We start from the raw sequence: 21,052 nt of genomic DNA, 5'->3' as shown, positions 1-21,052 counted from the left end.
TGTTGACATTTATTCCCGATACAGTAATATCATTAAATACATAACCGTATTACAGATTTCTCCGTTCCCGATACAAGTCTTCGCTCTAAACGGTCACCTTTCTTCCCCAGAGTGATTCCAATGGCAACACGAAACGTCGCCTCGAAATATCTCCAGGCGTTGGAAGATACCTCACCAACCAGATCACCTTTGAAGCAAAGTCTGAAATTCAACACAAACACTCCGCTGAAAAACACTAAACATGACTCTCCAGACTTGGATGATTTGGCCAGACAGATGAACATTGAAGTGTCAAACTCAAACTTGTCCATGCTAAGGACCCGCTTTGATTCTCCATCTGCAACTGTGTCTTCTTTCAAGATCTCGCCTAGGAAAGCAGATAATTACAACACTAGCCCTTCAAAATTAAGACCTCAGGAATCGATAAAGAAGGTTGCCCATTCAACAGTGACTACTGCGCCTCGCCAAAATCAGTCGTCTTCACTGGTATCTGGTGGCCCTGGATATGAATACTTGTGCCGCATTCAAGCAATTAAAGAATGGTTACAGATTGTTCTTGATGAAAAAATTCTGCAGTCGCCAGTGGAACTCATTTCTTACATCAGAAATGGTATTTATTTGGCCAAGCTAGCTAATGTCATTTTGCCCAAGAAACGACCCGTTTACACTAACGATACGAAACTAGAGTTCAGACACACGGAAAATATCAACCGCTTCTTCCATTTACTAGACTACTTAGATGTTCCTGATTTGTTTCGGTTTGAGCTCACAGATCTTTATGATGCAAAGGATGTGCCCAAAGTGTGGTACTGTTTACATGCCATGAGTCATAAAATCAACCAGTTCAACCCTTCCTACCCTGCAATGGAAAATTTAGTGGGGCAACTTGATTTCAGTGAATCTGATATCAAGACAGCCACAAAATCTTTGGTTAATGGGCATTTACCTAACTTCTCGAGTGCGGATTCTGGTCAACCGGGATCTCCTCTGAGAAATACATACATGGCTAAAACCATGACATTAAGTCCTGAGAAGGTGGTACACAAAGAAGATTCGAGCCGAGATGACAAAGCAAAACCAAACGAAAATCCATTCACAGATGATAAGTCCCCAGAGTATACAGCTTCCAACTATCGGTTGAACAGTGTGAAGAAGCCTGATCTCTTTCCCTCGAATACCCAAGAGCTTCAGTCTCCTCTTAAGTATCGTTCTGAAACTTCCCTGCCTATTTTTGATTCTTTTAGCAACGCTCTGGTCCGTTCTGACACCTCCGAGGCCATTGACCGCAATAGCAAATACTACACTCCTGAATTGAACGAGCATATTTCTAATGTTATTATGCTCCAAGCCCTCTCCAAAGGCTCCTTATTCCGCTACAATATGTTTGTGGATAAAATCATGTTGAAATCATACGATAGTGAATTGACACAACTCTATGCGATTATTCGAGCAAACTTGACAAGGAAAAGAACCGTACATCGCCATAGGGATGAATTACTTTGCTATTCAGACAATGTAAGAAATTTGCAGGCTTTGGCAAGAGGTAAGATCATCAGAAAGTTCCTTAATTATGAGTTTGATGAGTCAGCTACGGCTTCAATCAGCAAGCTTCAATCACTTATACGTGCAACTAAAATAAGGGAGTCTTACTACCTTAAAAAGCTGGCATTGAGCCGATATAAAGCTCAGATTTCTGCATTCCAAAGTCGCATACGGGCAAAGGATACTTACTTTAGAGCCTCTACACTTGCTACAAACAGAGATCGTATTGAAGACAGTATCGTGGTTATTCAGTCCAACATTCGCAGGTTTCTCTATCAGAAACACACAAACAAAACAATCGTCTCGAAATTGCTGGGTAGTGAAGGAATAACTCAATTGCAATCCATTATAAGAGGAGGGAAGGTCAGAAATGAAGTGCGTTACTATCTTAGAAACATTAGCAAACTACGCTATGAAATACGAGAGATTCAGAGCATAGCTAGAGGAGGAATATTGCGGACTCGTCTTTGCAATAATGTATTGATCACATTGATGGGAGAAGACATTAAAATGAATGAGCTATTTGCCAAGGTCAGAGGAAACAATGTTAGAAGGGTCATGAACTATAAGAAATCCGTGTTGGAATGTGTATCGAAGTCTGAAATTATCCCTATTCAGTCTATGTTCAGGGGCATTCTTTTCCGTTTCTATAGAGATGAGGATTTGGAATGTATTTATGAACAGATTGATAGCATAACCACTTTGCAATCTAAGATCAGAGCCAACTTTGTTACCTCCGAATTGAAATCCATGATGGATTACTACAATCGCAATGTTAATTTGGTCATTAAAGCTCAATCTTACCTCAAGAGTAAATATACTCAGAATGCCTACAAGTCATTAATCAACATGAAGAGCCCACCTCTCAGTGTTGTGAGAAAATTTGCCCATCTTCTTTCTGATAGTGGCCTGGATTTTCAAGAAGAAATGGAGTTGGCAAACCTCAAAGATAAAATTTTTGAGAAATCAAAGAACAATGAAGAGTTGGAACTGCAAATTGAAAATTTGGATATCAAATTGAGCTTATTGGACAAAAACAAAATCACAATTGAAGAGTTCATGAAACACAATCATAAATTTAAGACTTACAAACCCATTATGTCGAAGAACGTTGGCACAAATGGTTTAGATAAGCTTAGCTCCTCTGCGAAAAAGAGAATAGAGCTCTATCTGTCTATGTTGTATTTTTTGCAGACCAAGGCATCCTACTGGATACGTCTTTATGAAGAGCATCCATCCAGAAACAAGGATAAATTTACTACCAAATTGCAAGACAATATTCTTCTGGTTTTCCCTCTCGCGCAAGGTACAATCAACTCGCATTCAAGAGTCGAATATTTCTTTTTGAAGTTTGTCAGTTCATTGATGGAGTTAGATATCAAATACTGCCAAAATGTTGCTGATATCACAAAAATGAAAAACGCCTTCTGGATTGATTTTCTTGTTGACTTTCATAGTCATTCTTACCAAAGAATGCATTTGAAGTCATTGATAGGCAAGGTTGTAGAAGCCATTATTGATGATGATGAATTATCTTTTGAGTCAGATCCAGCCAAAATCTATAGCCAATTGAGGGAGCAAGATATTCGAGCATATGGTTCCTCTGTCATGGATGAAGGCGTCACTGCTCAAGAAGCAATAAAGGACCCCAGAGTCTCAAGTGCCTTTGTTAGTAACTTGATGGCTTTGAGAGATGCTACAACGGACACTGTTGAAATGTTACGTTTAACAATAGACAAACTTCCGGTGCATATACGGTTCTTGGCCAAAAAAGCATACATGGTTTCTCAGCTTCATTTTCCTGATCAGAGCGATAAGCATCACTTGGCAGTTGCGGGCGCAGTGTTCATAAAACACTACATTGGATCTATCTTCCATTTACCGGAAAATTATGGCTTCTCCACAAAACGTGCGTTTGGCTCACGCCCAGAATACATGGCGGTCAATAATTTGAGGTACTTAAACAGGGTTTTGTTGCAAGTCTTCTCGATGAAGCCTTTTAGCGACAACTTCATGAAACCCCTCAATGACTATGTCACCTCATGCACAGAAAACACAAGGTCTCTTATTCGTGAAATAATCAATGTCAAAGATTTGGAAGCAGAATATGAGATGAATGAGTACGATGACATAGTTGCTCACGAAAGACCTCAATTGACCATGAGAGTTGCCGATATGATTTCCATTGAAAAATTGGTTCGTCCTAACATTGACATTATGGCACCAAGTGCTGATGATCAACTTCGTTCTGTTGCTGAAAAGTTGCGGGAGTTGAATGATGCAGCAGATGATTATGTCAGCTTAACAGAGATGGGAAGCTATACCTTAACTTTGAGTCCTGTTACCAAGGAAGATTCAGTGGCAGACTCTAAAGCTAAAACTTTGTTTACACAAGCAAAAAGATGCTTACTATACATGATACGAGTTGAAGAAGGTGATGACTTGTTAGAGTTATTTATTCATGGTATAAAACCAGTTCACGAAGTTACATTTAAAGAAATTATAGCTTCGGAAGCTGACCTGAGTAAGCCTTCGGAGGCAAATCCGTACAGGGCATCATACTTGGGGGATATGCCCAACATGACCTATGTTGAACTCAAGAAATTGGCACTAAAGGTCATTCTTCAGTTGGAGAGAATGGGACAGGTTTCTAGAAAGGATTCGTTTCAAGAGCTTTTGAACCAAATCGTGGTAGATATCAAAACGAAAGACAAGCAGAGGATAAATAGGAAGGAGCAAATGGAAATTGCAAGACAGACTGTTCGCAAGTTGGAGGAAAAGGAACGGTTCTTGAAGAGACAGTTGGGAGATTATAATACGCATATTGATGAAGTGCTTGACCAATTGCAACTCAGGCCAAAGGAAAAGAAAATCTTCAACATCATTCCTGTTTTCAGCAAACAATACTTTTACCATCGCCAATTGAAAAAGAACAACAGACTTCCTAAATTTGGCTCATACAGATACTCAGCAAAGAAACTTCTTGAGCAAAATGTGATTCGAGACCTTGGAGGGGCACTTCAGGAAAGGTTTGCCGCTTCTTCTAAGCTCCATTTCATGTTCAGTTGCCATAAACTGGGTGCATTCGTTATTGAGGCTGCAGATGGCCTTGCAACTATACCAGGAGCATGTACTACGATTACATTGGATCAGTTGTTGGATCATCAATATGAAAAGAAAAAGTACTGGGAAATGTTCAATGGAATGGCCGCGTTTGAAACCGAAAACCTCGCATCCTTGATCTTCAGAAAGTTTTATGATATCAAGAAAGATTAACTTATGAGTTTCGCGTTGAAGTAAAAATATAAGTGTATCTAAAGTCATTGTATCTATTTCTTGAGAAGCTGTTCGACCTTACGCTCCAACAGCTCAATTTTTTCATTCTTCTCGATGTTGGCTTCGACTAATGTAGCGATGTGACTTTCTAAGCTCTCAACAAGCTTCGCAAGCTTGTCAACCGTAGCTCTCAAAGTAGGTTGTCCAGCGCTTGCTGAGGCCTTGGCTTCAATCTTCGCTTCAAGTTTAGGTTCAGTCTTACTTTCCACCTTAAGCCCAACTTTGGGTTCTTCCCCTGATGAGTCCTTTAGTTCTTCTTTAGGAGCCTCCTTTTTAGGAGCTTCCTCCTTAGGAACCTCCTCTTTATGAGCTTCCTTAGATTCAGAATCCTTCGTAGCTTCATGAACTTCATCTTTAGGTTCCTCCTTGGTTTCCTCCTTAGGCTCTTCCTTGGGTTTTTCTTTTGGCTCTTCCTTCGACTCTGCTTCAGCTTCAGCCGAGGATGCCGTGGTTTTAGGAATCTCTACTTCCTCCCAACCATCATCCTTGCTCTCTTGAATTCTTTGAGCATCTTCATCCTCGGATTCGTCTACAACCTTATTAAGAAGATCGTCGACCTTTTGAGAACCCTTCAAAACTTCATCGACTTCATTTTTGGAGGAAGAGTTGGAAGAGTCAAATTTCTGCGAGTCGAACTTGGAGGTAGACTGAGAAGGAGAGTCCACCACAGGAGAGTCTTTTGCTGCTTCAGGTGCAACTGAGCTTGCTTTTTTCTTTTCAGAAACGCTAACTGCTGGTGCAGAGTCTCTGACTTCTGGAGTTGTACCTTCGAAGACAGACTCCATGTTCACTAACAAAGGTCCATTTACTTCTTTTCCTTCAAACCATTCAGAAGCAGAAAGTGCGGGCTTATCGGATGGAGCATCTGGGTAAATATCCTCTTGGAACAATTCGGACTTTCTTGGCACAATGAAGGATATTGGCTCAATAGAGTGATCGTTGACGGTCTTGAAAGATCTCAAGATTTCGTTCTCATGAACATTGACTTTAATCTTCGGAGTGCATGCAAATCCTCTTTGTGGATCTGTGGAAGTGTATTGGGACAATTCATACAACTCATCGTTGTCATACTCGTAGTAACGAATGTTACCATCACCCTTGCCAGCCACGTACAATATAGAATTTGATTCATCAAAGATAGGGATCAAAACACCCGACGATGAATCAATGACAATGAAGCCATTGATTGGCCCTTTTCCGATGTCATTGGAATCCCAGATACCAATTTGTCTATCAGACAATCTGGAAAAGCCAGTAGTGCAAATACGGTCCGAGTTACCTAACCAAACTACTCTCGAAGGTTTTGCACCATTGTGGCCTGGACCTTCAGATATAACTTTTCCACTCCGAATGTCCCAGATTCTCAATTTCTTATCTCTCGACGTGGTGGCCAAGAGGCTACCATTGTAATTGAAAGAAAAGGAAGTAACCAAATCGGAGTGAGGTAAAGTGATCACAGCCTCTCCTGTCTCAAGGTTCCAAATCTTGACAGAATAATCCAACGAGCAGGAAGCCAACACGTTCTCAGCACATGGGTGGAACTCAACGTGGCCTACTTTCTTGGTGTGGCCAGCGAGGACTTTAGTTGGCTCTAAAATGTCCTTTGCATTTCCATCGTCGTCAACATAATTGTGGAACGAGTAATCCTCTGGAACATCCCAGAGCAAGATTTTTCCATCTTCGGAGCAACTGACAACCTGGTTCTCGTTGAAAGGGTTGAAAGCAGTGTCCAACACTGCGGCCTTATGGCCCCGGAACAAAGGGACGGTGTCCGGAGCTTTCCCAACCTCAGAAAGGGGAATAACAGCGAAAGCGCCACCTCCGGAAGCCTGCCAATTTACAGAAAGATACTTACCGTTGGTGTTGATAATGTTGGAGTCCCAAGCATTCTTGGTGATCTTCAAGTTTTCGTAGCACAATTCTTTTTTGGCTGGCTGGCCAAATACGTGTCTGTACTTGGACGCCCTTACAAACTTCCCACTATATCCGTGTTAGTACAGGTATATGCACAATGTGCTACTAGAACTCTGCATACCTCATGGCCAATGTATGATGTAAAGTTTGGTAATCGCAAATGCCAGATTGTTGATACTTCGCGGAAGGAGTGCAGCTAAAGTAACGACACGTCCCTTTCGGCATCCACTGCGGCCACTGTAAATGGAGGCGCATACATACCCGGCGTGCGCTAACTACTTTCTGTCGCCATTACTTGTCTCTAATTCATGTTTCCTCGTTATGTATGTCTCACTGGTCCTCTTCACTGACCATCCAATCTAATACTTCCCCCTGTGTGTAATTTTCGTAAAGCTCGGCTTGTTTGCGGAGAAGAACTTCTGAGGCATGCGAGAGTTCCCAAATACTGAATTGGCCCATGTAGTTTCTTAGCGCTTGATCCACATCCTTCTGCCAGAGTTCGTGCTTGCACTTTTCCTCCATCTTTTTCCATTCTCCGTACTTGAGGAAGAGCCTCTCTTGAAGCGGGCGCTCTGCCAGCGACAACATGGCCAATAGTTTCTTGAATTCAGTCTCTCCTGGAACCGTACCAAACACGGGCCATGAGCGTGGGGAAAGTAAAATGGCTACAGCAGTGCTGAAAGAGGAGAACTTTGGTTGCGTGGAGAACTTCGGCTGCGTGGCAAAGTCTGATTGCGTATTGGTGCTCCCCTCTATGGCACTAAGTAACCAGTCGGTAGCGTTTAGTCTGGCCTTGATACGCATATCTCTTTCCTTCCGCCGAAGCTTGTTTTTCTCTCGTATCGCTTCTTTGCTGTTGTATGCTCTGGCCAGAACGCTCTTGCTCTTTTTGGCCTTTTCTACTCTCTCCTTCAGCCTATTGGGACCGCGTCGTACGACGTTGGCTCGTATCTGATCGATCTGGACTTGAGGGTGCTTCGAGTCGCCCCTTTTCGAGTCCAAGTGTCGTCCATACGTCCCCTTAGATGCAAAAGTGGCGCCACAGAACCCGCATGTGGTTGCACAGTCGCCTTCTTTCGCATCGGCAGACAAAGAACCCATTTGCGGAGTCTCACTTTCGCACTGTATCATGAATTCATAGACGATATACAATGTATACAAAACATGGCTAAATTTCAAGACGTTTGGCGATATCGGCCAATTCAGAAACGTAGGAGTTGTTGATAGAGTCTCCGTGGCCAGAAACAACTTTAAGCACCAATTCATTCAACTCTGCAGATCCAAGAATATCAACGTGCTCTGCTGTTTTTGCACCACCACGAATATCAAATCTGTCTGGCTCATGTTTAATCTCCACAACCTTTACGTCAATACCAGCAGGATTGAATCTAGATCCTTCCTTTTGCCACTCATGGCAGATAGTGTGTGTCATTAAAGACAAAGTGCCATCTCCATCACCAAAGTACACAGGGTTCTTACTTTCTGTATCAATGACAAGAGGGAGCCCAGAAGTGAGGTCTTCTTTATAAGTGTATGCTCTCTCTGTGGGGTTACCCACTCCGTAAAAGCAGAAAATCTTCATGTCTGGAGCTTTGGGAAGAGTCACTTCTAAAGGATTGGACCATTTCAGGTGCTTGTGATTATTCTCCTCAAGCTCCTCTTTTGTCTGTGCTATACCAAAGGAGTATTGTTCCTTGACCCTGTCTCTAAACCATTTGGGTGACGTATCGAGAAGCAAGTCGATACTGTCCATCATGGAAAAGTCCTTTTCATCCTCTTCAATTCCTGTGATTGACGCTGATTCGTTGGACTTGGCTTTGTATCTAATAAAAGTACCAAAAGTGTCAGATTTTGTCCCACTGATTTCAACGTCACTTGTATTGGTGATGAGATGGTTAGTTGGGTCATCCGGTGCTGCTGTAATGTTACCCCAGATCACGTCGCCACCTTTAGGTAACATTGAAGGAACGCCTCCGAATGTACGAAGCATCTCCACTCTTTCCTTTTTGGAGAAAAACTTGTCCAATCCATAAACAGCTAATTGATTCAATTGTACAGTGTCCTTCATTTCACCGGAAATCAAGGCAGATATAGCTTTAGGAGCTCCCAAGAGCGATCCACTGATATTGATGAACCCAGCTAAATATTCATTACACCAGTTAGGACCTCCATTACCGTAAAACTCACCTTCGGCCTCTACCCATTTCAAGAAGTAAAGAACAATTTGGGACCCCATGGAGTGGCCCACGAGATATGTCTTTTCTCCGCTCAACTTCTTCGACATTTCGATTGAAAGTTTCATTTTGGTGAAGAAGCCATCTCTTTTCTCCAAATCAAGGTATGCTAGTCTCCAGTCGTAAGCGGCACTAGTCATGGTGTTGGGCCCATACCCAATGACAGCCAAATTCTGTAAAACTTTATTCCAAATCCAGTAACCAGCCACAAAAAAATCTGCTGCATCGAAGCCCAGCGATGCTCTCAACTTAATGTTTGGTGGATCTAATCCAGTGACAGGATCAAGCTTAATGTGCTTGAGCCAGCATGCTTTGTCTAATACCATCGTCTTTAACATGTAGTAAGATCCCCATAATCTCTTTCTGAAATGAGGTGTAGAAGGACAGTCTCCTTCATCGTTAATAGACCATGACTCTATACCAGTGGAAATAACACCAGGGACTAAAACAACATTGTATTTTTCGGTGAGGTTATGCACTTTCTTCATTCTCTTTCCTACGGAAAAAGATTCAGCTGAGCCATGCAATTCTGTGCCTTTTTTGGATTCATCAAATTCAAGCATCAGCTGAATACCTTGAGGAAACGAACCTTTCAAATCTTCAAACAAATCGCTCACAGAATCGAACGATACTAGCTTATCCAATTCAGACTTGATGTCATCGGACGAAGCTGCAGTGATCACAATGGTTATCAATAAACCAATCACAGCACCAAGAACAAAGGTGGCTCTTCTTGTCTGGTACAACTTTTTCTTGATCTCGCTTTTGTCTTTTGCCTGCTTGTGACGGGAGTGTCGTGAATGAGATCTGGAAACTGGTGCATTTTCAGTAGTTGGCGTGTTAGAATCGTCAACTTCATCTGCATCAAACTCTTCTATCGCATTTTCATCCTCTACCACTTTTTTTTTCCGATTGTGAAGTTTTTCGGACATGGTTAAGTTGACAGATGGGCCCGTGTTATCAACTGATAAAAGGTCGTATTGCGCGCACCTATTCGCACCATTAGTGGATTTCGAACTACTAGACCAATACCCCTCCCGCCGACACGCTATCCTGTGAAATAATCGGATAATTCCTATTTCCTTGCAATCTAACTGGAATGGGTCAAGGTATCACATACGAAGTTATTTCAGGATAGGATTAATGTGTACTCATTCCAGGCTTCTCTACATCTCTCTTTACTATGGGGTGAATGTCCCATTATAAATTATGTTCAGAGGGCATCAGTAGTGAAGTCGTACTCGATCCCTGGCGTGACACTAGCAATAAATTTTAGAAAGATTACAAGATATTGGTCCACGCGAATACCCTCATCAATGTCTTCACTGGAGTTGTCCCGCAACTCTAAAGACCCTAATTGCGAAGACAAATCCGCCTGCGTCTTGTGTGCTTTGGCTTTAGCATGCTTCATAAATACCTTCATCACAGAAGAGTGTTTGCAAGGATGGATCGACACCGAGGTCGTGTTGTAGGACATCGGTAAATTCTCAATTGTGGCAGTCTTGTCCTTGTAGTCTCCTGCGATATCTTCGTACATTTGTTGAGGCAAGAGCGGTATCCCGTTTGCATTGAACCCAACTAGGTACATCTTCGGTACTCTGTAAGAGGTCGAATATGCAATGTAAAGATCATATTTCCGAAGCGTCAGTTCGTCCAGCTCAATGTGGGTGAATTCATCAAGGTCGTCTTCAGCCAATTCGTCCTCAGCAGCATCGTCCATTAGGTCATCCAAATCCTGCTGGCACAGCAGCTGTTGTTGCTGCTGCTTCAAGGCGTTAATTCCACCTGTATTCATTCTCGGAATCCATTCGCTATCGCTATCATGTTCAAATTCCTCGTCTGTGTTCTCGAATGAGTCTGGAATTGCAGTGGCAACTCGCTGGTATGAAGGCACATGTCGAGTGACCAAGAACTGTTTCTCTGGCGGTAAAAACTTTTTCTGAAGCTGTGGCGGGCACGTTCCCCATGACCAGGTTGGGAACTTATACACCAAATAATCACCAGCCTTCACGAATTCCTCAGGCGAAATTTCCCCCGTTTTTCGAAAATTTGATTCATTGTTTATAGGGGTCAAATATTCTCTCAAGGAAGAGAGTTTGCTTCTCAAGCTCATGGCCTATGTAAAATGGAAGTGGCGATAAGGTTCTTTGTGTTATCAGGAGTTTCGTGTATACAATATGCTGGTCGTGTGAACCTCGGGGCAATGACCAAAGTCCTTTATAAAGGCTGGCCCCATAATTTTACCATGAACTCTAAAGAACTTATTTTTTGATTCTATAGGCACAATTATCACTTCAATCGGTCTTATTCACTGATTGAAGAGTCCTTAGGAAATTACTCGAGTGGGCAAAACGCTTTTCAGTAGTTGAGGTACACCATGTCATACATCTGAAACGAATCTATCAGTGACGCGACATTTTAGTGTCAAATTGAGTCCTTTATGAGTAACTTTTGGTGTTATCAAGTATTAGTTTGAGTATCAAACTTCGACAACTAAGGCGCTTGCGGGTTTACAGAAAGTCCCAGTAATTAATCTTACCTCTATTATTGGTTCAGCGTTTAACCATAGATAAGTTAAAAATAATGAAAAAAGAAACTTTGAAAGTAACCAAAGGAAGCGAGGCTCGCTTATTCACATCAGATTTTTGAGTATCCGACAGGTTGAGATACCTCAACAAATTTCAAACTGATCACTTACTCATTAGAACAAACATCCACGAACAAATAAATTGATAAATGGAATTTAGGTTGAAAAGACATTGACGACTGAAGTGACGAACGGTGTGTTTATTCTGGAGAAGCTCTGTTCGGATGAGTTTCCCTTGGTACGGAGGACAGGCATTTTAACGAAGATAGAATAGTTTCTACATAGATGAAAGGCTTCCTCTTCTAACGTGAAATAATGTCGATTGTTGATTAGCCTATGTATTCTTTACATCAACCGAGCTAGCTGAACCGCTTGTTTAAAATATCTGCTTAGCCATGGCACCCACTTCTCATTTTGGAAAAATACTTAAAAATAGCCAAATCATCAGAAAAACGCGAATAGAAACACACACTATAAAATCAGAAAAGCCATATATTGACTCCAAAAGCACATTCTTCTACATAGCTACGCCACCAAGTCATCCTGAAGCATTATTACCAGCCACTGCTTTACATTTCTGTTAACAAAGAGCATTATATGATTCTAAGTAACGGTTGTCCTTAGCGAACGCGACGCACTATTGTTCCATACTGCACATGCTAACTTAACTCGTCATCTCCAGTTACACATTTACACGATTACAGAGACCCCACCTAACGAGACTACGCGTAAAAATAAGTAGCCCCAGATAAAAACTACAGAAGTGGAACCCAATTGCGAATCTATTTTCAATGAGGCAAAGCTAGGCTCGTAAACAGCAGAAGACCTCATAACTAAAACGGAAAGAACAAAATAGAGTAACGCCCCAATGCAGAGAAAAGCTCGGGATTTTCCATGCTCACTTGTAATTGGCGTTCCTAGATCTTGCAAAAAGCTCTTTGTTTGTGTCGCGGATCGATTAGGCTGACTTAAGTCGTGGCCATGCATCAATACGAGCCAAGGTGCATGCGCGCCAAAAACCGAAAAACCCAACAGCGACGAGAATCACAAATGGTGAGGCAAAATACCCAGAATTGTAACTGAAAACTACAGTAGAAACTCAGAATTGGGCCAAGCAAACGTGATTCTGCCCATATACTATGACCCAGTTCCAAGTAGTGCTCAATGTGGTTTATCTGTGCACTGCCTTACTATATGTGGCCTTGTGTAAACAACACACACATGTGCACTCCCCAAACAAACAGACACGCTTCAAACACCAGTTCTTGTGCACGCATGAAAGTTGGTCACACTGCTTGTATAAACGACAGCGCTGTTTTGATTTGGCATTAATCGGTCTTGTTTATAGTACACAAGACGCGACCTTCTTTTCTTAAAACCACACGCCATCCACGCCTCGTCTCCAAACACACCTCTTTCCATTAGCAACACCAAACACCAGGGCCAAGCACTTGCCGCTGGCCACCTCAAAAAAAAAAAAAAAACTCAACCCAAAATCAACACTAATTGAAAAACTGCAAAAGGTTACAAAAGCCTCTGCTATCGCATTCATCATCAGCATCCATGGCTACGTCTTCCACACCTTCCAAAAGGGTGGCCTTGGCCCCCGTCAACATCAACATTAGCTCTCCTTTACACAGAGGGAAATCTAGCTCTGGCTTAAGTGGATTACCGCCAAACTTTGCCTCCAGAAATGGATTGTCCAAATCGGCAAGCATGATTCTTCCTTCTCGGACCAGGCTTGCTCCGGCGCGTAAACTCGAGAGCTTTTCCGAGTACAAAATTTCCAACAACAAAAATGTCAAGGCAGACTTAGCCGCCACCAAATTGAAACTTAGGTTACAGTTGGCTTTCTACAAGCTCAAGCTGAAAAAGGACGCGCTGATGGCTGCTTCGCCTACGATCCGCGTTTGCAAGTCCAAGGCACCTGCCCCAAGAACTTTCCACACGTCGGCAAACAGAAACTTGAAGAAAGTGGAACCAGCTACCAGGCTTCCGCTGTTGAATACCATAGCATCGCGCAAACCCTCTGGCAGCTTGCGCTTGTTCCACATCAAGCCTCTGTCGTCTTTCCACAACGCGTATCCTCAGCTGCTCCCACTATCCACACAGAGACTCCCATCAGTGCATAAGATCTTGAAAACGCCAATGAAAGCCACGTCGAGGATGGTTCTCCAAAACAACGCCAACTCCAATAGCGACGAAACCATTGACGAAACAGTGGACGAGGTATCTACAGACTTGCGCAAAGGCAAGGAAGACATCTTGGGTTCATCTCCTCTCAGACACAGCAGCTTTGGAACACCGAGCAGCTTTTCTGTGGCAAAGTCTTTATTACAGCTTGGCCTGGGATACTACTGACGCGCTTTACGTTCCTTCATTGCATACTTGACGTTGTTCAATTCCCTCGCTTGATTCTGTTTTATTCCCTAATTCTTTCTGGCCGCGACGTCCAATGTTGTATCATTATATAGACAGAACAAGTTCTAATGCATATTTACTGGTAGAACAGATGTCCCTAGGCGTGATTCAAAACATGTGTACTATGCACTACATTCCCTACAGTGCAGCCACTCGCGTGGCTGGACATGCTTAATCCTGTGATATCATGAATTTTGCAAATTCATTGCACTTATAGACGATCCTCAACCGACGGTAGGTGTTCACAACGTGCTGGCTTAACATGCGTTATTATGTCAAAAGGTGACGTGCAAAAGTGACAGGAAGAATTTCATTCCTGCATAATGTCCCGATCTTCCCCTCTTGCCTCCCTCATTACAAAGGAGAATAATCGCCATAAGTTCTATTGAATTCGATCTCGCAGAACTAGTAGCTACGACACGTTTAACTTTTCCCTCTTTTGAAATTGTATTGATATGCAAGACTTCGATCAGAAAGAAGTTACTCTGGACCAGAAATGTGCATATACGCCTCGAACAGAAGCCCACCCAAAAGTTGCAGTAGGAGAGATAAGCGTGATTTCTATAAACGGGGTCGATAACCGATCGTAGGCACTATGAACAGTCTTTACAAACGAAGCAAATCTGATATCTGAGGCTTGAATGTGGCGTAAGTTCCACAATTTTCTCCTCGTAAATGTGGCATATAAGTACTGTGAAGTCCCCACCCCATTTGCTTATTAATTGCTATCTTTCGCATCACTTCACACCAGTCTTAACAATGTCCCTCTCCAATAACAAGTTCCAATTGTCTAACGGAAACTCAATTCCTGCCGTTGCCTATGGCGTAGGTACCAAATGGTTTAAGTTCGGTCGTAATGAACTCGATGCCAATGTGGTCAATGCTATCAAGTCTGCTTTGGCCAAAGGCTTTGTGCACATCGACGGTGCTGAAATCTACAACACCAATGGTGAAATCGGAGAGGCAATTGCTGGATTGGACCGCAAGAATGTCTTTTTGACCGATAAGTACTTCTCTGGTGACCTGTCACATACAAGGATTTCTCCACATGGCAAGCCTTATGATTCTTTAAAGCATTCGTTGCAAAATGAATTGAAGGTGGACTATGTCGATCTCTACTTGCTTCATGCCCCTTTCATTTCCAAGGAATCACATGGGTTCGATTTGGCCGAGGCTTGGAAATCCATGGAACAAGCTCAGAAAGAAGGATTGACTAAGAATATCGGTGTTTCCAACTTTGCCGTGAAAGATTTGGAGGAAATTCTCCTGGTAGCTGAAATCAAACCCGTTGTCAACCAAATCGAATTCAATGCTTACTTGCAAAACCAAACTCCAGGAATCGTGGAATTTAGTCAGAAAAACGGAATTTTGGTCGAGGCTTACAGTCCCTTGGCCCCCCTTGTGAAGGGTGAGAAAGGCGAGCTCACTGACTACTTGGATACCTTGGCTTCGAAGTACAACAAACTCCCTAGCCAAATCTTGTTGAGATGGGTCCTTGAAAGAGGAGTTTTACCAGTTACAACTTCGGGCAATGAAGAGAGACAGTCTCAACTTGTAAACATCTTTGACTTCAGCTTGACTCCAGAGGAAGTGGAGAAGATCAACACTCTTGGTGAGAAGCATCCCACCTTGAGACAATACTGGACCAAAGAATACTCAAAATACGATTAGTAGAATAGGCTTCTTTGTTACTTATCTCAATGTATAGCTAATGAATCAACCATCTCGCAAACTCTCTTCATTCGTGTGTTCATGGAATCGTACTTTTCAACTTTGGGACCGAAAAAAACCATCTCCTGTAGCTGATCAATTCTTGTACCTTCTGGAAGCTGTTTACCCACAATCATGCGGAACACCAAGTCTTCAATATCTACCTCCTCCTGCTTATAGCATAGTAGCATTGGAATCTTTACCAATCTGATAGACTTAAAATACCGAGGAAGACGCTGAATATTATTCTCAAGATAGTATTCAAGAAGCTGGACATGGTGTCTTTCAAGTAAGTGCTTGAAGAATGGAAAATGAGCCAGCAAATGTTCAGTAAGAATATTGAAAGCAGAGATGGACATGAGCCTGTTTCCTGTAGAAAGCAAAACATATTCTCTGATTGGGACTGGATACCCTCGACTAAAAACTCCTTCTTCCTTCAAATACTGATAGATGTTTCTTTTCCGTAAGTCAGCCTCACTGAGAATGTAAAGTAGAAGAATTTTAAGCTGAATGTCGTGAACCAAAGGCTCATTCCCACATATTGACTTCAAGAAATTGAGCTTTTTGTTAATTAAGTCGACTAATCGAAGTCGTTTTGTTGAATCTGTGAAGCAAAATTGGTAATCCGTCAACAAGTCATGATACTTGACTTTGAATAATGCATTTGAATTGTCATCTACCTCAGGTTCGCTAAGAAGAGACTCCAAGCACTTTAGGCTCAGCTGTATTGAGCTATGATCAACAGGGCCAATGGAATAGAAGAGAAGGAGCTCCACTCTCAATAAGTTATCGGCAACTTTCTTCGCAAGAGAAGAATCGTTCAGAGGCAATTGCGCTATAAGCGAATCGAGATTGTGGCTTCCTTGAGTAACACCAAATATTATCTTCTGATTTTCCTCCAAGAGATCAGCCGCATCCTTCCCCTCGATATTCTGTCTGGCCAGTTCATCAAACATTTAGACTAAAGGAGGAATATAGAGGAAGAGTGTAGATAGAGATCGCGTTCTATCTGTACAGAAGAGGTGATAGAGACAAGTGATAAGGCTAATGTGGAGAAACCATCTTTGCTTCCCGCGTCTTGCTTATCCTTGAAGTACCAAAGTTCATTTTGGATACCAGGCGAGTAGAAATACAAATTCCGTCTAGTATATGGTTATGATGTTTTCTACATGTCAAATGGAAGACGAAGCTAAAGAATAGGAAAAGAAAAGTTAAGGAATAGGAAAAGAAAAGTTGAGGAAAAGGGATAACGAGAACAAAAAGCAGAGGCTTAGCACTGAGGTCAAGACTTTCTTGTACTTCGTTATTCCGTTGTATATCGAAAACCGGTTCTGGTCAACTTTTCGACTTGTCGTATATGAACCGAAATTCCGTTCGCATCGTATACTCGTAACGGAAAAAATACAAGTAGTCTGCAACCAACTTTCACTTCAAGTATCAACAGACAAAAGATGTGGGTCAAATTTCTCTCTATCGCTGTTGCATTTTTTGCTGTTCTCGAAGCAAGTTTCCAGACATGGCTTCCTTCCCGATTCGTGTTCGACCCTAAGCTTTTGCAATCTTTGGCTCAAGAGACTTTGGCAGACCACCCAGATGGAAATGCCACAGCCATTATGATTGACTTAACTCCTAAGCTTCAAGCAGCCTACCCAGGCCTCATCAACGATCTCAATTGGGATGACTGGATGTTCAACAATGCTGGAGGAGCCATGGGAACGATGTTCATTTTGCACGCTTCGATTTCCGAGTACTTGATCTTTTTCGGAACTGCAGTGGGAACCGAGGGCCACACCGGAGTCCACTATGCTGATGATTACTTCACCATTTTGACCGGAATGCAAAGTGCCTCTTTACCAAACGCTGTTCTTCCAGAAGAATACCGTCCTGGCGACCAACATCATTTGCAAAGAGGCTATGTTAAGCAGTACTCTTTCGACCGTGGTGGATTTGCACTTGAGTTGGCTCAAGGCTGGATTCCCGTTATGTTGCCATTCGGATTCGTGCTGTTTGCGTCGCTGACTTTGGACTACTATTCTTTCGCCAGAACTACCTACTTCACAGCAAAAGATATGATCATCAACTTGTTGAGAGGAAAGTTTTGAGCAGACTGATGGGTTGTATATAGAGCGTTTAGAAAGCTAATAAATTCAATCGTATCTGATGGTGTGCAAGATCGAGATGGAAATCGGAGACTAAACAAGTATAGTATGCTTCAAGTTGAGGAAAGAGAAGACATTCTTCCCTGCTCAATTTATGGTTTAAAAGATTTTAGAACCATTGTAATAACACTAGCCCTAAGCTCGATATGTACCTCGATGCACAATAATTCCGACATGCACAATAATTTCACCGTACGGTTCAAAGTACATAATCGATAGCGCAAAACCAATAGCGCGCTATTTTGAGAGATGAAACTTTAGGAGCTCGAAAGCACAGAGCTTCAGACTAGACAAGAGAAGGAGCACCAGAAACCACCCACAAACTCAATCTCTGTCCAAAGCACCATTAGTCAATCGCGGTTCAAGAACTAAGTAAACCAGTGCCATGTGTCAAATAGTGGTTTGTAAGGCGCGCTCTTTTAGTGGCCGCCCACTTTCCTAGACAGGTCATTGAACGCGCATCCTCGATAATAAAGAGATAAGGTACCAGTAGATAAGGCGCACCTCTTTAATCGCCGCTGAGCAGCGATCTTTTTTCAATTACCATGCCCGATACAAGTGAGACCACAGGGCTCTTGTCAGTTACCCTGGCACGATCGAATGAAGTGAGTGAAGAGGAATTCATCAACTATGTCCAACAGAGAAGAGCATCCATCGCGTCTGTGGGCACAGACCACATTCCGCCTCACTTTGCTTTGTCGGCGAAGCGGTCGAGAAACTCCGTCGACGATACACTTTCTGCAGCCAGATCGAACATTTCGGTGGCCAATTCCAGCATCAATGCGATTTTATCCCACAACTCAGAAGTGCTCTTAGGAGAACCAAAGACCAGCCTCTACACAGAAACAAAAGTGTTGTTGGAGTATTCTGTGCCATTGGTAATCACTTTCTTATTGCAGTACTCTCTTACTGTGGCCTCCGTCTTTTCCGTTGGGCGCTTGGGCTCCAAGGAGCTTGGTGCCGTCTCCTTGTCCTCCATGACAGCCAATATCAGCGGATATGCCATTGTGCAAGGTGTTTCCACCTGCTTGGACACTTTATGTGCCCAGGCATTTGGCCGTAAGGATTACACAACCGTGGGCTTGTATTTTGTCCGTTGTACGTACTTGCTTGCACTCTTGTACATTCCAATTTTCATCTTGTGGGTCTTCTGTTCCAAGTCAATCCTCGTCTTCTTGGTTGGCGAGTCGCAAAAGGAATTAGCTGAGTTGGCGGCAACATATTTGCAGATCTTGGCTCTTGGCTTGCCAGGATTCATCTTGTTCGAAAACTTGAAGCACTTCTTACAAGCTCAAGGCATCTTTCATGCTTCAACATACGTTTTGCTTGTCTGTGCACCATTGAACGCTTTATTAAATTACCTCTTAGTTTGGAATAAGCACATTGGTCTTGGTTTTATCGGGGCTCCTTTGTCTGTGGTCATTTCGGACTGGTTAATGTGCTTTTTCCTCCTTTGGTACACGTTGTATGTGGATGGATATCGGTGCTTGCCTCGCTTGCTGTTGTTCGACAGACGCTACTTTCAGAACTGGAGAAAAATGACAGACTTGTCTGTTCCAGGGGTTTTGATGGTGGAAGCAGAGTGGCTAGCATTTGAAATCATTACTTTTACTGCATCCACTTTTGGAACGGACGTTTTGGCAGCACAATCCATCGTTTCTACAACGTGTGTTTTACTTTACCAGGTATCATTTGCCATCTCGATTGCTGCCTCAACAAGGATTGCGTGGTATGTTGGCGCTGCTTCAAAAAAGGCATTGTTGATCGCCACGAAAGCTTCCATATACACAGCAGCTGTCTTTGGATGCCTCAACGCAATCATTCTTTTCTCATTGAGAGATTTCTTTGCTTCATTGTACACCAATGACCCCAATGTATTGCACATTGCATCGCAGGTGTTGATTGTTGGTGCCCTTTACCAAATTAATGATTTTTTGGCTTGCACCACAGGAGGAATTTTGCGGGGCCAAGGTAGACAAAAAATCGGTGGCTACCTTAACTTGATATCATACTACCTTATTGCCCTCCCGTGTGCATTTGTTTTTGCCTTTTACTTTGACTTAAAGTTGGTAGGTTTGTGGATGGGCATGGTGATTGCGCTCCTCTTTATCTCTGTGGCTCAGGTATATTTTGTTATTTTTTCTGACTGGGACAAAATCATACGCCTGTGCATCAATGAGGGCGTTCTTGAGGAGGGAAACGTGCACATTGATGCACACTCTGTCCTCCCAGCGATGCTGTCAAGCAACATTGTTTAGAGGCAATAATAGAACACAATACATGAAGCGCCAAAAAAAAGGGGGAAAAAGATAAGATGCCTGTAAAGTCCAACAAAGAATTATGTTCCCCGATTAGGCTTATCCACTTGTAAACACACATGGTGATGCAGGGGAAAGAGAACAAAGCAAAGGAAGCTTCGGTCCACCGTACAATGCAGGGGTTGGGGGAGGAGAAAGAAATCAATCTCTCGTCAAGCGTGGAAATAATGCCCTGCTAAGTTCTTCCTGCAAACACGGCCTATTTGTGCATGTGTTTCTCTGCCATGTGCGCCGCCGCCTCGCATCTACGTGGAGGCGGCCTATGTGCTTCCATGGTTATCGCCTGTGCGCACTGGGGCTATCTGCATCTTGACTTTGCGGTTTCGGTTTCGGTGCTTGTATCCACTCGCGTGAACACAGCCCAATTCGTGGGGAACAATCAGCCCCTATATTTTCTACTTCAACTGAGGAGGGCCTGACGACGGTGTTGAAGCGCGAGTTTGGTGGAGCGCGGTTCTCGCTCGCTTAAGTGTGTAAGCTCGTACTTGCATGAAGCGGGCGCGGGTTAGTGTAGCGCGAGCAGAATCAGCCGTGTCACCGCGAGAAGGTGGCATTTTGCGAGCTTCCCAAATAGTTCCCCCCACGCACGAACCTCCGCTGTGTGAGGGGTAAAAACAGAGAAGAACACTGTTTAGAGAAGTTTCTCGACATTTCGGGCACATAAAATCAGAAGTGTGTCAGCAAATGCGCTCCAGATGCGGTGGTGCGATTTGTCTCGGTCGAGGACGCCCAAGCGTGAGTAGGACGGGTAAATTTTATGCAGAGAATGGAGAAACGTACGAGGGAGGGCCAACAGGCCCAGATACGAGGGCCGAAGAACCCCCAAAGTAC

The 21,052-nt window shown here is 43.0% G+C and overlaps 9 protein-coding genes across 9 annotated transcripts; 5 read left to right on the top strand and 4 right to left on the bottom strand. All coding sequences in view use genetic code 12, as the record gives it.

The window, feature by feature from the left end:
• Positions 1-120: 120 nt before the first annotated feature.
• On the top strand, positions 121-4,818 carry IQG1 (Iqg1p; the record flags this gene model as incomplete). The annotated part of the gene is made up of 1 exon (XM_002619772.2): positions 121-4,818. The coding sequence occupies one exon, from the start codon at positions 121-123 to the stop codon at positions 4,816-4,818; it is 4,698 nt and encodes a 1,565-aa protein (XP_002619818.2).
• Positions 4,819-4,871: 53 nt separating this feature from the next.
• Positions 4,872-7,893, bottom strand: CRN1 (Crn1p; the record flags this gene model as incomplete). The annotated part of the gene is made up of 2 exons (XM_002619771.2): positions 4,872-6,858; positions 7,127-7,893. The coding sequence occupies 2 exons, from the start codon at positions 7,891-7,893 to the stop codon at positions 4,872-4,874; spliced, it is 2,754 nt and encodes a 917-aa protein (XP_002619817.2).
• A 67-nt stretch (positions 7,894-7,960) lies between these two features.
• LRO1 (phospholipid:diacylglycerol acyltransferase) lies at positions 7,961-9,958 on the bottom strand (the record flags this gene model as incomplete). The annotated part of the gene is made up of 1 exon (XM_002619770.2): positions 7,961-9,958. One exon carries the CDS (start codon positions 9,956-9,958, stop codon positions 7,961-7,963), a length of 1,998 nt encoding a protein of 665 aa, XP_002619816.2.
• Positions 9,959-10,239: 281 nt separating this feature from the next.
• Positions 10,240-11,139, bottom strand: FOB63_000920 (uncharacterized protein; the record flags this gene model as incomplete). Its single annotated transcript, XM_002619769.2, has 1 exon — positions 10,240-11,139. The coding sequence occupies one exon, from the start codon at positions 11,137-11,139 to the stop codon at positions 10,240-10,242; it is 900 nt and encodes a 299-aa protein (XP_002619815.1).
• Positions 11,140-13,176: 2,037 nt separating this feature from the next.
• Positions 13,177-13,974, top strand: NRM1 (Nrm1p; the record flags this gene model as incomplete). Its single annotated transcript, XM_002619768.2, has 1 exon — positions 13,177-13,974. One exon carries the CDS (start codon positions 13,177-13,179, stop codon positions 13,972-13,974), a length of 798 nt encoding a protein of 265 aa, XP_002619814.1.
• Positions 13,975-14,709: 735 nt separating this feature from the next.
• cpr-c1 (aldo/keto reductase) lies at positions 14,710-15,705 on the top strand (the record flags this gene model as incomplete). The annotated part of the gene is made up of 1 exon (XM_002619767.2): positions 14,710-15,705. One exon carries the CDS (start codon positions 14,710-14,712, stop codon positions 15,703-15,705), a length of 996 nt encoding a protein of 331 aa, XP_002619813.2.
• Positions 15,706-15,731: 26 nt separating this feature from the next.
• FOB63_000917 (uncharacterized protein) lies at positions 15,732-16,700 on the bottom strand (the record flags this gene model as incomplete). The annotated part of the gene is made up of 1 exon (XM_002619766.2): positions 15,732-16,700. One exon carries the CDS (start codon positions 16,698-16,700, stop codon positions 15,732-15,734), a length of 969 nt encoding a protein of 322 aa, XP_002619812.1.
• A 495-nt stretch (positions 16,701-17,195) lies between these two features.
• ERG2 (C-8 sterol isomerase) lies at positions 17,196-17,846 on the top strand (the record flags this gene model as incomplete). The annotated part of the gene is made up of 1 exon (XM_002619765.2): positions 17,196-17,846. The coding sequence occupies one exon, from the start codon at positions 17,196-17,198 to the stop codon at positions 17,844-17,846; it is 651 nt and encodes a 216-aa protein (XP_002619811.2).
• A 602-nt stretch (positions 17,847-18,448) lies between these two features.
• FOB63_000915 (uncharacterized protein) lies at positions 18,449-20,161 on the top strand (the record flags this gene model as incomplete). The annotated part of the gene is made up of 1 exon (XM_002619764.2): positions 18,449-20,161. The coding sequence occupies one exon, from the start codon at positions 18,449-18,451 to the stop codon at positions 20,159-20,161; it is 1,713 nt and encodes a 570-aa protein (XP_002619810.2).
• Positions 20,162-21,052: the final 891 nt, after the last annotated feature.

Source organism: Clavispora lusitaniae (genome assembly GCF_014636115.1).
Source record: "Clavispora lusitaniae strain FDAARGOS_655 chromosome Unknown tig00000003_pilon, whole genome shotgun sequence".
Classification (NCBI taxonomy): Eukaryota; Fungi; Ascomycota; class Pichiomycetes; order Serinales; family Metschnikowiaceae; genus Clavispora; species Clavispora lusitaniae.
Note: the sequence above shows the minus strand (reverse complement) of the source record. Positions and strands in the feature narration are given on the sequence as shown.